General features: G+C 44.3%; 1 protein-coding gene across 1 annotated transcript; it reads right to left on the minus strand.

The window, feature by feature from the left end:
• Positions 1–2,914: 2,914 nt before the first annotated feature.
• On the minus strand, positions 2,915–9,984 carry LOC140428388 (P2Y purinoceptor 1-like). Its single transcript, XM_072514794.1, has 2 exons — positions 8,800–9,984; positions 2,915–3,320 (listed from the first exon to the last, which is right to left on the minus strand). Exon 1 carries the CDS (start codon positions 9,847–9,849, stop codon positions 8,812–8,814), a length of 1,038 nt encoding a protein of 345 aa, XP_072370895.1. The 5' UTR covers positions 9,850–9,984; the 3' UTR covers positions 2,915–3,320; positions 8,800–8,811.
• Between the last annotated feature and the right edge of the window lie 8,105 nt (positions 9,985–18,089).

The raw sequence follows: 18,089 nt of genomic DNA on the forward strand, positions 1-18,089 counted from the left end.
GCCACCACCTTCTCAAGGGCAGTCAGGGATGGGAAACAAGGGGTGGCATGTGGCACAGTGGATAGCACTGAGACTGCGGCGCTGAGGACCCGGGTTCAAATCCCGGCCCTGGGTCACTGTCCATGTAGAGTTTGCACATTCTCCCCATGTCTGCGTGGGTTTCATCCTCACAACCCAAAAGATGTGCAGGTTAGGTGGATTGGCCATGCTAAATTGCCCCTTAATTGGAAAAAGAAATAATTGGATACTCTAAATTTATTTAAAATTTTTTTAAAAAAGGGATGGGAAACAAATGCTGACCTAGATAGCGACGCTGACATCTCATGAAAAAAATCAAGTTATTTCAGGTGTGGCATGGTGCTTTTCAAAGAGCCACTTATTTGTACATGAGCTCCCGAAGATCGGTGTTTTAATCCTGTAGTCTGTTAACAATGTTCAGACAATTCATTGGTTAAAAATTGCCAGCCAAGGTCACTAATTCCCCTGCTTTTTTGAATGGTCTGCTGTGCAGATATTAATGGCTGCATTTTAATACTGTTCTACAAAGCAAAGAAATTAAGGATTAAAATTGTTTGACAGTAGATTCGAGCATCAATAGTACCTGCCAATGGATTGATAGATTTAGAACATAGAACATGAACATAGAACATACAGTGCTGAAGGAGGCCATTCGGCCCATCAAGTCTGCACCGATCCACATAAGCCCTCACTTCCACCCTATTCCCCGTAACCCAATAACCCCTCCTAACCTTATTTTTTGGACACTAAGGGCAATTTATCATGGCCAATCCACCTAACATGCATGTCTTTGGAATGTGGGAGGAAACTGAAGCACCCGGAGGAAACCCATGCAGACATGGGGAGAACGTGCAGACTCCGCACAGACAGTGACCCAGCGGGGAATCAAACCTGGGACCTCAGTGCTGTGAAGCCACAGTGCTATCCACTTGCACTACCATGCTGCCCACAAATTGATAATTGTTTTAAAAATTACTTTATCAGAGTTACAAAGTGTTGCTCTTATTAGCCTTAGTTTATTTAGTTCTAATTACATCACCTTTGCTCATGAGTCGCCAGGTATCTTTCTGATACCGCCACGTAGTTCAAGCTCGAGTTATGATTAATAAGTCAGCACACCGCTTAGTAAGATTGAAATCAATGGTCATTTATTATATACAACAAGTAATGCTTACACAATAATGCTATTCTCTATATAGAAACCTATCACTATTGGCCAATACGTAACATTAGGAAGGGCCCACCAGGTCAGGGAAACGAAAGGCTTATCCAATCGGATCTGGCCCGCGGGATTCAAAAGGCCGATACAGGTCGATGGCTAGGAGTCTCTATCGGGTAGCGATCGCTGGAGTCAAACTTACGCTTTCTGGTCGATGTTCTTGCGAAGGTCGCGAGCAGGCGAAGATGAGAGAGAGATCTGGGGCGAAATTCTCCGGAAACGGCGCGATGTCCGCTGACTGGCGCCCAAAACGGCGCAAATCAGACGGGCATCGCGCCGCCCCAAAGGTGCGGAATGCTCCACATCTTTGGGGGCCGAGCCCCAACATTGAGGGGCTAGGTCGGCGCCGGACGAATTTCCGCCCCACCAGCTGGCGGAAAAGGCCTTTGGTGCCCCGCCAGCTGGCGCGGAAATGACATCTCCGGGCGGCGTATGCGCAGGAGCGTCGTCAGCGGCCGCTGACGGCATTCCCGCGCATGCGCAGTGGAGGGAGTCTCTTCTGCCTCTGCCATGGTGGAGACCGTGGTGGAGGCGGAAGGGAGAGAGTGCCCCCACGGCACAGGCCCGCCCGCAGATCGGTGGGCCCCGATCGCGGGCCAGGCCACCGTGGGGGCAGCCCCCGGGGCCAGATTGGCCCGCGCCCCCCCCAGGACCCTGCCTGCGCCGCCTTGTCCCGCCGGTAAGGTAGGTGGTTTAATTTACGCCGGCGGGACAGGCATTTTAGCAGCGGGACTTCGGCCCATCCGGGCCAGAGAATCGAGCGGGGGGCCCGCCAACCGGCGCGGCGCGATACCTGCCCCCGCCAAATATCCGGTGGTGGAGACTTCAGCAACCGGCGGGGGCGGGATTCACGCCAGCCCCCGGCGATTCTCCGACCCGGTGGGGGGTCGGAGAATCTCGCCCCTGAACTTGGCCCTGTACTTTATAGGGCCCAGGGGCTTCCCGCCTCTCGGGGCGGCCCTTGACCCTGAGTCCCAAATGATTGGACTTGTTCCCAATCACTGGGTTCGATACGTCCAATAACGGGGCGATTCCTTGATCAGGGGGTGATCGTTCACCTGTCTTTGTTTCGGCCACTGCAGGCGCCGACAGGTCTGGCCCGGCATTCAATTGCTAATATGTCGCAATTGTTCCCGGGGACAGCCGATTAAACTGTAGATGTCTGGGTTGATGTGCTGCTAATGGTCTTGAGTATCGCTCTGGGCTGACTTCCCCAGAGCCGAATATGCTATTCTGTCTGCAGCTGTCCGTTTGTGTCCTGTTGGCTGCTTTTCCCATCAGCCTTTTCGGTGAACCATTTTAAATCGGGTTTTGGCCAAATTAATAGGGAATCAGCCATTTTAGGTGGCTACAAAAGCCAGAGCTCAGAGTGTAGACAGGGGCAAACCCCTAATCCAGCTCTTTGCCTGCTCCAAAACACAATTCAAATTGAATCCAATTCATGGTCCCCACAAGAGAGACATTCCAGATCCAGGCATTACACCTGACCTCACACTAACCTTAGCCAAAAGGCTGAGAAGAAATTGATTTATAATTTTTGTACTTTTTGCTCTTAGGTTCAACATTTATAGGATAACAATAAAAATAACATGAATACAGAAAAATTTAAAAGAAAGGTCAGGCAGTAGACTGAAGAACGTATACAGTAAATGATGACGAGGATATGGCAAAACTGAGAAGTATATAATAATAATCTTTATTATTGTCACAAGTAGGCTTACATTAACACTGCAATGAAGTTACTGTGAAAAATCCCTAGTCGCCACACTCCGGCGCCTGTTTGGGTACATGCAAAATGATAAAGTTATTTACAAGATACAATAGCTTTCCAATAAGTTTCCTTTAAATAAACCATGCATCATGATTAAGGGGCATTCTGGGAAGCAACACAAAAGTCTTTGCTGCAAAATTGACCTTGAATTTGCAGCCAGCGGCGAAGAATGGCTCACTGTTCATAGCACTTACAGCCACGCAGAAACATTTTGTGGCCTCTTGGGTCTCTGGGGGTTAGAGACAGGACAGCACCTCCATTGGAGTAATAAAATCAGAGAGTGCTGGAAAAACCCAGCAGGTCTGGCAGCATCTGTGGAGAGAGAAGCAGAGTTAATGTTTCGAGTCCAACGTGACTTCTTCAGAACCCTCTATAAGAGATCTGAGATCTCTGTATACAGGACAAGCAATGGTGCGACTCTTCAACCAATCAGATTGAAGAAGCCTAACTGTGGCATGTTGAGGCAAAACTGGAAACTGGAAGTTAAAATAATTGATTTACAGTAAAATCATGCTCAGGGAGCAGAAGTGCGGGAAAGATAGATGGAAGTTAGAGAGGGGCATACAAGAAGCAGAAAGAAAAAGTTAAAAGAAAATTAAAAACTCAAATACTAATTAAAATCAAAAGGAATGTGACTCCATATTTGCAAAAGTTAATTTCCAGTGGCAGAGAAGTAGTTTGGTAATTATGAATGATCACATCATTATCAGTTACACCTAAATGGACAAGGCCTAATGTTTTTTGTATGTTGACTGTATTTCCAATGGATGCATACCCCAGCTTCATGCTTTCATGTACCTTAATGTTAAATCTCTCAACAGGATACAGGTGTAATGAAACTTTTGTCGGGGTTTATGTCCAGTTTACTCCATAATAACAATGATAGACTCATTGTTAAACCTACCCACCATTAAACCTCAGCCATTAAAAAAACATTTAAGGTTAATCAAATAATTATAAGATTATGATCATTATTACCCTTAAATTTTCCTTAACTCAGTATATCATTTTGTGACAAAAATAATTATAAGTTTTGAGTTTCTGAGGTTACATTTAAATGTGTATCCTAAATGCAACCTATCATGTATTAGAATTACTTATTCTTAATACACACACGTGTTATGACCATGTGGTTAAGTATTAATTCTGTTTTGTGGTATTACAAATATGTGAAATATTGATGAAGAAATACATAATGAAACATGTTAGAGTAGTACTTAAATACTGAGGTAAATAATGACAGTTTGTATCTTCAGTTGACCTATCCAAAAAGACAGCCAGGCACTTCCACTTGTGCCATTCTCCTGAATTTTCTGTTTGGTAATCATACCACGGAAGAAAAATAGGTTGTGTGCCTGCTCACTTGGTACAGAAACAATGGGCGATGTAAGGAAACACAGAGAGAATAGTTAATTTTAACATGTTTGGCAGCAGAGCAAGATCTGTCACAAAGAAATCCTGCCTAGAATTTGTTTTTTTCTATACCTGTAAAGAACACGTGAGTGGATTTACCTTCCAAATCTTATGATCTGGAATTCTCATCTGTCAGTATATTAATGCAAGCTGCTAATTTTGCACGCATTGATCAAAACATTGGTTTCAAAGTTTTAATCAAAGTGGATAGAGCTGTGTGTTCAACTTCAGGCCTGATAGATAGTAAGTGAGGATAAACTGCACAGCGCTGAGGTATTCGAAAGCTTTTATCTGACCCGCGTGCTCCAAGAATATAGAATTTTCAATGTAGCATTGCGCCCCCGGTGTAAATGTATATCAATCGTGTGTCAGTAGAGAGCTTGGTACAGTACCACAGAGAAGTAAAAATTTGGTGTACCACTGTACCACAACAACTTACATATATATAATGGTCCTAAGGTCATAGAGTTCCACATTGTCTTACAGATCTGAGAATAAAGGAGATGTTAAGTGGAAGAGAAAGCATGCAAAACATTGTGAGGGGGAAGTGTGAAGTATTGCATTTTGGTAAGAAAAATAAGGAGACCATATATGACATGGAAAATAGAAAGCTAACTGGGGTAGAGCAGCAAAGCAATATGGGAGCACAAATACACAATTCTTTAATGATACAGGCTAATATAACCATGAAATAGTAATCAAAGCACGAAGGGTTATTTCTTGAGGAATAGAATTTAAAAGTAGAGAAGTTGTGCTAAATTTGTATCGAACCTTGGTTAGATCTCACTTGAAGTTGTGCATGCAGTTATGGTTGCTGTATGAGAAACATGAGATAGAGACACGTGTAAAGAAAACAAAGGTAGTTTTAAGGGATTTATGTTTGTATTGGTGAACATTAGAAATGAGGTAAAGTTTTAAGTGTGTTTGATTTAATGTTTCTATGCCTGGAAGGGTAAAACCTATAGTTAGATTCATGCTGGATGAAGGTATTTGTGTGTGTGGGGGTTAGTTACATTCCAACTCTGTTTCTATTAGGCTTAGAAAGGCCTATGGCATGAATAAATAAACCAGCACTGGTTGTTTAGCAACTGGGGCCTTGTAAGGCAGAGGAGCTTTTAAGTTTTAGTTTAGCTAATTTGATTGCAGTTGGAAATAAGTAGTGAGCGAGAAGGCAGCTTTCACAACTCTGCTAGAAGCAGTTGGTTTTAGAAGGCTGAAGAAGAAATCTAAAGTCCAGCTATTTGAGAAAACTAGAGAAATGAAAAGAAGTGTCTGGCATTAAGTGAACAGAGATCAATTTATGATTCAGAAGGATTCATGGAAGAGTAAACAAAGTATTCTTTTTTAAAATAAATTTAGAGTACCCAATCATTTTTCTTCCAATTAAGGGGCAATTTAGCATGGCCAATCCACCTAACCAGCACATCTTTGGGTTGTGGGGTTGACATGCAGACACGGGGAGAATGTGCAAAATCCACACGGACAGTGACCCAGGGCCGGGATTCGAACCCGGCTCCTCAGCGGCACAGTCCCAGTGCTAACCACTGCACCACGTGCTGCCCGGAAACAAAGTATTCCGAGTTAAAGAGATAATTTCAGAAACCAGATTTAGAGAGGAATAGCAGCCGTCAAAGGTATGTCTGATGACATTTTAATACAGGCTGAGAATCGAGAGCTAAAGCAATTGTGAGCAGTTTGCACAGCAGTCAAGAAAAAGAGATCCAAAAGAGGTTAGTGTGAAGTTTTGGATTGGATTCACTGTAAAAAGTGGAGCGGAAGCTTTGTTTATAAGTGTATTTTGGAAAACCTGGTCTGAACTTCGGAATGCAAACTGCTAAGTGAAAGCATACTTATGAGAGAAGATTAAAAAGTGTGTTTTTGAGAGTGAAGTTTGAAAACTCTCACATGACAATCATCTGGGGGGGACACTGAGGAGACGTCCACAAACATTCACTTGAGGTTCAGAGTGTAGAGTGTATTTGCCCACAATCATCTTGTGTCTTAAAAGGGACTTTGTATTAATCATAACTTAAGATATACTTTGTGATCCATGTTAATCCTAAAACCTGCATGTGATTGCTAAACTTAGGGGAAGTAGAGGTGTATTATATCATAATCCAATTTTTTCATGTTTAATAATTTTTTTTCTTGTAAAACAAATTGGCAGTCCTGTGACTGTTACTCGATGTTTTATATAAAAAAATAAAAGTTACTGCCTTTTGAGCCAGGGTTTCCTTCAGTTGTAATATCAACTGGGATTGTAACACTGGAGATAGTGCAACATAAATTCACAAGGACGGTATTAGAAATGTGATGTTATACTTATTCATCAGGAAAGGATGAACAGGGTGGCTCAATTTTCTCTTGAAAAGAAAAGGTTGATGTGTGAATTAATAGAAGGCTTTATAATTATGAACACTTTGAAAGAGGAAATACAGAGTGTTAGCTCTTATGGCCAAGGTAGTCACCAAGAAATCAGATAAGGAAATCTGAAGAAACCTCTTCACCCAGGGAGTGGCCAGAATGTGCAAGTTGCTACCCGAGGGAGTGGTTGAGGCAAATAGATGCAGTAAGGGGAAGGTAGATAAGCATATGAGGGAGAAGGATATGTTGATGGGGTTTTATGTGAAAGGATGGGTGGTGGGGGGGACGACTCAATTTGAGCATAAACAAGGCATGGACTTGCTGAGCTCTATGGCTTGTTCATGTGCTGTATATTTTATTTATTTGGATTTATTTATTGTCACGTGTACCGAGGTACAGTGAGAAGTATTTTTCTGCATACTCTAAATACTCAATGCCTGAAGAGCCACAGGTTTCAGCACGGATACAGAGCTGAAGACAAATGTGTGAGTCCATGGAAGAATGAAATAAAAGGATCTTGAAATTAATTTGTACGGGCAAAGGAACCCAGTGGAGTGGGGGCTGATTAATGGTGGTTGGAGGCTTTAAGTGGAACAGTTACCAGAAATATGATGGAATTGATTTTTTATCTCTAATGACTCATTCTTCCCTGTACAATTAGTAAAGCAACCTCAATCTGGACCTTCCTCAATATAAAATAATAGCACAAATCTACTTCCAATCAGACCCAATGCACTTAACTTGTTCACAGGCCCTGTGGGAATAGCTGTGGAAGTGTAAGAACTGCAAATTGAACATTGAATCAATAATCTGAACTGTACTTTGAGTTTGGTTTTCACTAATTATCATATGTAGACATGAGAACGGTTGCCAAAATAAGAAACACGACAATGGAGTTTGCTGTGGAAATAACAGTGAGCCGAACAGCGCTAACTGTTATTAACATGAAAATTAAACAGCAACTTCTGAGGCTGCACATGTGCTGTTAATGGAAATTCAACAGTTTACATCCAATGGTCCCTGCTCCTCCAGAGGTTGTCCTGTAACAACATCTGGCTGAGAGTCTCAGCATTTAAATACATTGTTCAATATAAACAGTCCAATATATGTTCTGGAAACTCATCAGTAAATGTTAAAGCTTATTCATTCAAGTGGAAGTACTGGTGTTTGAAGCATGCTGACCTACGCTGGAAGCCTTCATTGAAACCTCCACCAGCTGGAGCAGCTTGGGACCTGCAGCAAAAGAATCCCCACAGGTCACAGCGCAGTGCAACTCCAGCGAGCTCAGTGAGGCCATGCCCCTATTTCTACTGCACTGGTTGCCAGAAAGCAGGTCAATTTATAGGGCCCGTTGAAATTGACAGGCCAGCGACCAGGGAAGTGTCCAGATAAGTGGATGGAATCTGACTGGTGGTGGTGGGCAGGGAGGTGGATGGACAGGTCGAGGTGTGGTTGGGTTGAGGGTATGGGTTGGGCCATTGGGTAGTGGGGTCAGGTCAGGTCAGGTTGAGTCTGGGACAATACGCTTTGATAGTGATTAACCGGGAGGGATGGGGTGCTCAGAGTTCCTGTCCGGGATTGGTCTGGGGATTTAAACTATGTGCGCTGAAGTTAGAAGTGGTTTTTATCTCTTCTTACTCTTTCAGAATAACTGCCAGGGTAAAACTGGCAGAGCCATCCGATGTTGGCGATTCAAAGCTACTTGTCTGATGGTTCGTAGCTCAGCACAATTGTCCAGGGGTAACTAGTGCTTCTGGACAAATGCTGGGGAAACCCTCACCTGGGAACATCCCAGAGGGACACCACAATGCATCTTTGGGGTAACCCCCTAAATCCTACACGAGGAGCTGGGAAGTGACTGCAAAATCTCAAATAAAGTCAGTGGCCTGTGGACATGTTCACAGCTACATAAAAAATCTGGCCCCTTGCTTAGTTCCAAACATGAAGATAAATGACTTTGTATTATTATCACAGCATACTTAAAATTCAATTTATTGTCCAGTTCTGAACCTACTTTTTTGAGGTTTTACACAGTTGTCTCGTTCTGATTTGTCATTGTGTCTGTGATCAAAATCCTTTGAGGAATTTTAAGATGACTGGCTTGGGTCAGACTGACGGATCGATGGAGCTTTTCTTTGAGTGCTTTAATTTTAGTTATCATGTTATCCCTGGCTACAAGATAAACAAGTGGGTCAATACAGCTGTTGAAAGTAGCCAACCCCCTAGAAACCTGGTAGGACAGGTAAAGGGTATTACTTCGTGTACAGATCCTTTTCGAGATGTGCAAATATCTCGATTTTAAGTTAAGATATCGCAAAAGGTGATAAGGCGTAAAGCAAACGGAAAACAAAACCATCACAACGATTGCAAGGTTCCTGGATCGTTCCTTCAGAGTAATGTCCAGGTTGTTATTTCTGGTGAGGACGACAGCGATTTGACAGTAACATGTCAAAATGGCGAGGAGAGGGATTAGAAAGCCAGTCACGGAAGTAACCTGGGTGTACAGCAGGTAATCTTCTAATTCCTCGTCCACTGCAGTGTCGTGGCACGTTGTGGCATTGGCGTTCGTCTTGGTGAAACGCAACTCCACCGAGGTTTGGGTTAGAACCAGTCCCCAGACCAGGGCACTGACCAGGACCGAGTGGCGTCGTTTCCATTTGCCCATCATCCTCATGGGGTGCACGATGCCCAGGTACCGCTGCACGCTGATGCAAGTGAGGAATCCGATGCTGCCCGACAGATTGAGGTGGAAAACCAGCCTGGTTATTCTGCAGAACACTTTGCCAAAAACCCACTGGCGCTGATTGCCGTAGTACACCACCAGGAAGGGCAAAGTGGTTACATACAGGAGGTCAGCCAAGCCCAGGTTAAAGAAGAACATGTCCAAGCTGGCCCATTTCCTGCGTTTCAAACACAGGGAGAGCAACACCGAGCAATTCGTGCAGAAGCCCACCACAAACGCAATCATGTAGACCGGCGGGAGGAACGAACGCTTAAACGCCTTGTTGACTTCACATGCTGCCGTTTGGTTAATCCCTTTAAAATCCGTTGTTACTTCCCACATTCTGACTGTTCGGTGGGCACTGACTGACCTTCTGTACCTGGAAATCCCCGCAGTGTGGAAGCTTGAAAGTGATTGTCACGTGAACCGAAAGGCAGGACTACAGGAACATTCGGATCCATTAGGCAATCGTCAAGGAACACAAGGCAGAATGACGGGTCGGTTTAGGAGTTCCTTGCCAAAACCACACCCCTTCGATTTTAAGCAATTACAGCATTCAGCTAATGTAAATCTTGTTGCAGAAGAATCAACAACTTGTGAATGGCAGGTTAATTTGCCCCTTATTCTAAACTGCTGCAGTGCATGTAAACAGTGAATCGTTTTTAAAAGGGCAGAAGAACATTTGTATTTGTTTGGAGCCATGAACACAGCGATGGGCAATCGGCTAGTGAACAAGCCGCACGAGGGTTCATCCCAGTGTGTCACAATATTGAAATCTGTTTTCTTCACTGACCATGACTCATAAATAAAATTAAATACACTTAATACACAGCGCATATTTCATAATGCGTTATAGAAAATATTTGATCACTTCTATTAATAGAATTATCATAAACTTCAAGTGGTAAAACAAAATGAATATTTACACTTTGTAAGCTGAGGCTCTAAGATTCAATATTTTTGGTCTTGCTTTATGTGTGTATCACTTCAGTAAAACCGGTGGGAAAAACATACATAACTACATGGACACTAATCAGTGGAATTGGATTGGATTGGATTTGTTTGTTGTCACGTGTACCGAGGTACAGTGAAAAGTATTGTTCTGCATACAGTTCGTAAATACATAGACACAGGCATCGGGTGACACATACAGGAGTGCAGTACTACTCAGTCGAGAAGATGTGTGAAGACATTAGATCAGTCCATAAGAGGGTGGTTTAGGAGCCTGGTAACAGCGGGGAAGAAGCTGTTTTTGAAACTGTAAGTGCGTGTTCTCAGACTTTTGTATCTGCTACTCGATGGAAGAAGTTTGAAGAGTGAATAAGCTGTGTGGGAGGGGTCTTTGATTATGCTGATTATGGGCAACTGTCAACAAAGTGTCTCATGGGTAGCACCCAGAACCCAAGTGGGTTTCATGTGGCCCCCAGATCATCATAATAATAATAATCTTTATAGATTTCCCACCACTGCTTTAACATGATAGAACATTACAAGGATAATTTAGACACTAGCAACATAATGCCATATAGGGAAGATGCACAGAGGTTTGCTCAATGAGGTAGACTTTCAGGAGTGTTCTGGAAAAAGAAATAGTTCGGAAAGCTAAAAGTTTAGGGAAGGAATTCCAGAGTCAGGGATACAAATGAGTATTAGCTGGGAAATAAATTAGATGAGTACAGATAGCTTAGAGGATTCTGGGGCTGGCAGAGATGACAGCGATATAGGGTGGGGGCGTGGGGTGGGGGGGGGGGGGGGATGAGGCCATCCAGGGACTTGAAAGCAAGGATTAGAATTTTAAAATCAAGGAATTGCTTGACTTGGAGCCAATGAGCTCAGTGGCTTGGCACATGTACGGAGAAATACAGCAATGTTTTGCATGACATCAAAGTTTTGGAGGGTATAATGTGGGAGGAAGCAAGGAGTTTGCTGGAACAGGCAAGTCTAGAAGAAATGGTCATGAGAACGTCGCTTTAAGAAATGTTTGGCTGCTCATATTACTGCAGTGATGTCAGAATGTGGGTGGAGCTGGGTTGTCTGTCAGCTTTTTACTTCCGTTTTAGGCTGTTTGCTGCAGGGTGTGTTTTAGTTTCGTTTTCAGTGTTGGAGCTGAAGCCAGACCAAGCAGGTGTACTGCTGTTCTCTCTGCCATCAAAAGACTATCTCTTGATCATTTGGTGAATTCAGAATTATAAATGTTCTCAGTAGTGAATGTAAACCTAATGTGCTTCTGTTGAAAGGTGTTTCTTCTGTCTTCTGGATGTTAAAAGGAAAGCTTAAAGGATTACTTAGTGTTGTAGTCTTTGAGGGTTGTTTTGCTTTAAAAAATACTTTTCCATTTCTGCTCTACCACATCTGTCGAGTTGGCCGTGTACTTCCCATACCACAATCTATTAAAAGTTGTGGGTCAGGTGAACTCCATGATACACTTTGGGTTTTCTAATCCCTGGTCCATAGCATAATAGAGGCATGAATAAGGATTATCGCATCAAATGAGCTGAGGCAGGGATGAAGTCAACTGACGCTATGGAGGTGATGGTATGGATATACGGTTGGAAGTTCACCTTGGGGTTGAATACATCAAGGTTATGAACAGTCTGATTTAGTCTCTGAGAGTTTCCAGTGAGAGGGATGGAGTCAGTAGAGAATGGAATTTGAAACAGGGACTGAAGTCAATGGCTTCTGCCTCCCCAATATTAAATTGGAGCAAAGGTCTGCTCATCCAGTAGCCTGATAACTGAGCAACAGTGGAGGAGTCGAGAACAATGGTGGTGTGGCAAAGCTGGTTGCCTTCAGCTTATATGTGAAAACTAACACATGCTTTTGCATGATGGCGATTAGGGGTACCTTGTAGATGAGAAATAGGAGAGGGCCATTGATAGACACTTGAGGAAAAGCCAAAGGTGATGATGAGCCATTTGCAAGTGATACTCTGGCTATGATTAGATAGATAAGAAAGGAACCAGGTAAGTGCACTATTATCCAGTCAGATGATATGGGGAACCATTAGAGGAGGATGTGTGATCAAGAGGGGTCATGAGGAATAGTTTGAAATAACAGTCCAATCATAGAATTCTGCATCACAGAAACAGGCATCACAGTACTTTAGCAGTTGTTTGGCTGCCTTGCCATTGTCTTTATCCACCACCACCGTCTCATCAACCCCACAACTTCCTTTTAGAGACTGAAAAAGATGGTAGAATAAGATATCTGACTTTTGTGGGTACTCAACAACTTATTTACATTCTTTCAACAGATCCACATTGGAACATTCAGACACACTCTCTTCATTTGCTTAAACCTTTGTGTTCATATTGTTTGTGATTTATTCAATAGGAGAAAGGAAGAAGCTGGATCCAGGAGCAAAAATAAACAATCTCACTTAAATATTTCCTCTTACTACTCAAATTCCACATCAATCACTTCAAGTAGGTTTCAGTGCCCTTTTATGACAGGGATGAGAAGATTCTTTTTCTGTCAGAGAGCTGTGCGACTTTGGAACTCTGGGCGGGATTCTCCATTGCCCGATGCCGAAATCGTAATTGGCGATCGGGTGGAGAATGGATTCCGACGCTGGAATCGGGGTTGGTGCTGGTTTGACACCAGTTTTTGATTCTGCGCCCCCCTCCGAAATGGCGTCATCATGACCCGCGCCCCATGTAGTCACCCGAGTTGGCCACTTCCCGACTTAAAATGGAGAACCGCAAAGACTGAAGGGAAATTCAGCCAACACAGGCAAGACTAGCAAATACAGCAATCATGCGTATTGAAACCTGTAAGGAACCAGACAGCACTGAAACCAGCAGCCATCTGCATAGTAATACAGCAGCCATCTGCATAGTAATGAGCGATTCCAGGGCACAATCGCAACAATTAAGGTGAATAAAGCCAAGCCATACTCCTCGGCGCCAGCAGGAGCCAAGACAAAGGGAGGCTAACGGACATTTAGGGACCGCCCAACCAATCAGGGAACGACTCCAGTATTGGAGAAATCGATCCAAGTGATTGGAAAGTAGTGCAATCACTTGGAACCAGGTACAGGGTCCGCCCTTAAGGGCGGGAAGCCCCTGGGGACTATAAAGTAAAGCCCGCAAGTTCAAATAGTTCTTCTTTGGCAGGGTCACTCAGCAACTCGAATCAACCCGTGAGAGTGACCTGTCTCGCTGCCTCCAAGCAAGTAAGTCTCAAGTCAATGCTCGCTACGAGATAGGCGCTCCTAGCTACCAGTCCATACCAGCTTTTGAATCCTGCAGACACAGGACCTGAATGAAAGGCCATTTGTTCCCCTGACCTGGTGGGTCAGTCTGAAGCTAAGTATAGGCCTTTTAGTGATGGGAATAGCCTAGAAAGTAGAGTTTATGCATGAGTAGTGATTTACTGTGTATGATAAATGTGCTTTGATTTGAATCTTACTAATTGGTGTGTTGAGTTATTGATCATTACTTGAACTTGAACCTCCTGGCGGTATCATAAAGATACCTGGCGACTCTAGAGCAAAGGTTAAACAAATAGAGCAAATTGCGATTTAAGAGCCAACCAAAAGTTAGTAATACCCATGCAGTCGCAATGCCTTTGGTGCCTCATCGACCGGCCCACCCGTGATACTCCGCTCCCGATGGGCCGAGTACCCAATGGCACGGGACACGTGTGGTCACACAAATCGTGAACCCGGCATGGCGGCCGGAGTGTTCAGCGCCGCCACACTCAGCGGGGATGCGTATTGCTGGCACGGGAGTGGGGAGGCTTTCTGCGAGGGGTGGGGAGAATGATGGGGGTGGCCAGGGGCTGTCCAGGGGTCGAGCTGTGGGGTCGCGGATAGCGGGTTGGGTCTGCGCATGGCCGGCGTCATGTTGTCCCTGACCGCTGCAGGTCGTCAGCTGTGTGCATGCGCGGCCAGGGACCAGGCCATTCTCTGGACATTTTCAGTGCAGGAAGTGGGAGTTTCAGTTGGCACCGGTGCTAGCCCCTCACCGGTACCAGAATTGGTGAAAGGTTCACGCCAATTGTTTTCACGTAAACCTCCCGCGGTTTCTGTTCGAGCCGGCACGTAGTCACAGAAATGGAGAATCCCGCCTTCTGTCTCAGAAGGCATTGGAAACAGAGTCATTGAATTGTCATAATACGGTCAATACAGTACTGGAATCCTTTTTCAAATGTTCAGAACATCGGCAAATGTAAGGAAGGAACCAATTTATGAAATAGTTTTAAAAATAACTCAAATTGAACCGTTGGGTCAGAATTTCTGCAAATACATCCACATTTCTTACTTTGTTGCCTTCAGTTAGGCTTATCTAACCTGTCTTTTTTGATCCTTTCCTTACACGATCACAAGTGCAAACTTGCAAATGTAATAATGGCCCAGGTTGCACGTGCACACGTGCATTCAATGGTTAGATCTGTTTGTGCAGGTTTATGGTATTACATTTTCTTGCAGTGATAGTTGCTGGAAGTTTTTAAAATTTCATTTACGGGATGTGGGCTTCACTGGTTAGGGCAGCATTTATTGCCCATCCCTAGTTGCCATTCAGAAGATGGTGGTGAGTTGCTTTCTTGAACTGCTGCAGTCCTTGAGGTGTAGGTACAGCCACAGTGCTGTTAGGGAGGGGTTCCAGGATGTTGCCTCAGCGACAGTGAAGGAACGGCGATATATTTGCAAGTCAGGGTGGTAGTGAGTGACTTGGAGATGAACCTCCAGATGGTGGGGTTCCCAGGTATCTGCTGCTCTTGTCCTTCTACATAGTAATGGTCGTGGATTTGGAAGGTGTTGTCCAAGGAACCTTGGTGAGTTACTGCAGTGCATCTTGTAGATGGTACATCCGGCTGCCATTGTTCGTCGGTGGTAGAGGGTTTGAATGTTTGTGGGAGGGGAAGAAATCAAGCAGACTGCTTTGTCCTGGATGGTGTTGAGCTTCTTGAGTGTTGTTGGAGTTGCACTCATCCAGGCAAATGGAGAGTATTCCATTACACTCCTGAATTGTGCCTTGTAGATGGTGGACAGGCTTGGGGGGGGGGGGGGGGGGGGGGGGGTCAGGAGGTAGAGTTACTCGCCGTAGGATTCCTAGCTTTTGACCTGCCCTGGTAGCCACAGGATTAATGTGGCTAGTCCAGTTCAGTTTCTGATCAATGGTAACTCCCAGGATGTTGATTGTGGGGGATTCAGCGATGGTAATGCCATTGAATGTTAAGGGGCAGTGGTTAGATCCTCTCTTGTAGTAGTTGGTCATTGCCTGACATTTATGCAGCGCAAATGTAACTTGCTACTTGTCAGCCCAAGTCTGGACAGCCTTCCATTGTCCTTGGCAGGCCGGGTTCAATCCATCAAGATGAATATCTTATCGAGATTCTTGTTCTTCTTTCAGTGTCTTGTGGTATTTTTACCCAAACCATTTTTTCGGGGGATTGAGTGGCTTACATCGAGTTTAATATGGGCAGGAAACCCCCCGAGGATTCGGAGGGGGGTCCTGCAAAGGGATAGACTGTTGGGAGGATCTACGCTGTCAAATTCGATGTTTTAATACGAGGCAGCTCCGTCAGCATTTCAAGTTGGGGTCAGTGTCAAGGCTGCCCCCCATTTGTATGAACCACTTGTTTAAGCCGCCGAAGTTGAATGGCACATTTGGGGGGCTGGAGGGAGTGAATGATTTATCCTTGGAGGGGCGGTTTGCCAGAGGAGTTGAAATAGAAAGTCGGGCTCTTGGTTTGGATGCGTTTAGGTACCTCCCAGTGCAAAATTTTGTTTATTGGGCATTCCCGTCATTCCTGGTGTGGCTGCCATCAACCTTACTGGAGAGGATTTTATCCTGTGCTGGGTCGGAAGAGGGTAGTATGTCGGGCATACATGGGTGGAGGATCTGGTCTCAGTGGAAGGGGCGAAGGTCATATGAGAGGAGGAGCTGGAGTCTAAATTGGAGGACGAGATGTGGAGTTAGATCCTTTGCAGGGTGAATGCCATGTCATCCTGTGCGAGGCTAAGCCTGATCCAGCTCAAGGTACTGTCTAGGGTGCACCTCATTAAAACCAGAATGAGTAATTTGTTTGCAGGGTTTGAGGCTAGGTGTACGAGTGGTGTTTGAGAGGGCCTGTGAATCACACGCACATGTTCTGGTCCTGTCCCATGCTTATGGGTTTTTGGGCCTCTTTTTTCAGCACCATATTGGCCATTCTGGACATTGAAATGAAATGAAATGAAAATCGCTTATTGTCACAAGTAGGCTTCTAATGAAGGTACTGTGAAAAGCCCCTAGTCGCCACATTACGGCGCCACTTCGGGGAGGCTGGTACGGGAATTGAACCGTGCTGCTGGCCTGCCTTGGTCTGCTTTAAAAGCCAGCTAATTAACCCTGTGCTAAACCAGCCCCTATGAGCTGGAGTCCTGCCCTTTAGTGGCTATATTTGGGGTATCGGACCTGCCGGAGCTGCAGATGGGTGCGGAGGCAGATGTCCTGGCCTTCACCTTGCTGGTGACGCCATCTAGAGCTTCAGCATGGCTAGGTGACTTACTGGTGTTTCTGCATCTTACGAAGGTCAAATACACCGTGAGGGAGGTCAATTGAAGGGTTCTGTCAGAGATTGCAATTGTATATATTGCATAGAACATAGAACATTACAGCGCAGTACAGGCCCTTCGGCCCTCGATGTTGCGTCGACCTGTGAAACCACTCTAAAGCCCATCTACCCTATTCCCTTATCGTCCATATGTCTATCCAATGACCATTTGAATGCCCTTAGTGTTGGCGAGTCCACTACTGTTGCAGGCAGGGCATTCCACGCCCTCACTACTCTCTGAGTAAAGAACCTACCTCTGACATCTGTCTTATATCTATCTCCCCTCAATTTAAAGCTATGTCCCTCGTGCTAGACATCACCATCCGAGGAAATCATCGCATTTCCAGGAATTGGTCACTGTTTGCTGTTATGAACTTTATGAAACTTAGAGGTTGGTTTATAGTGAAATGCCAATTCAGGAGTTATCTCTTCCTTGTCACAAATTGCTGGGCAATTTACCCATTAATAATGTCATATACCATTTGTTTTGACAAACTAAATCATATCAATAGGCACCACTGTTAATCAAAAAAAAGTTATATTCTGCAAATCCTCAAATTACTTATCAGAAAATAAATCATTCAGGTTGCCGATGAAAGGTTTGTAACTGAAACAATCAATTATGAAAGTTTGGCAAACTTCATGGCAATCGGTTTCTTACAATATAATTAACTCCTAGCATTATTCTGAAATCAGTTTCAAAATCTGCTGAAAGGCTCAAACATCTAATAAAAATAGCTTGTTTTACCAGAACAGATGGTGCCAGGCTAGTCATTTTTCCACATTACTATGAAAATGCAGATCATTCTCTGTTGTGTATCATGAAATATACCTCTTCATGGACCGAATCTGGAACTCTGTAATGAGGCATGACTGATGAACTTTGTATTATTAGTGGATTTCACAGGCCTGACAGCACTGCCCATGTGTATGGTTTTGAGACTAAATTCCAGCTGCCTGAAAACCAGTCCTTGCCTATGAATGCTGAAACATGTACAAACTAGATTGCAATGAAATATACAACCTTTGACGATTATAAT

The sequence above is a fragment of the Scyliorhinus torazame genome, chromosome 8 (genome assembly GCF_047496885.1).
Source record: "Scyliorhinus torazame isolate Kashiwa2021f chromosome 8, sScyTor2.1, whole genome shotgun sequence".
Taxonomy (NCBI): domain Eukaryota; kingdom Metazoa; phylum Chordata; class Chondrichthyes; order Carcharhiniformes; family Scyliorhinidae; genus Scyliorhinus; species Scyliorhinus torazame.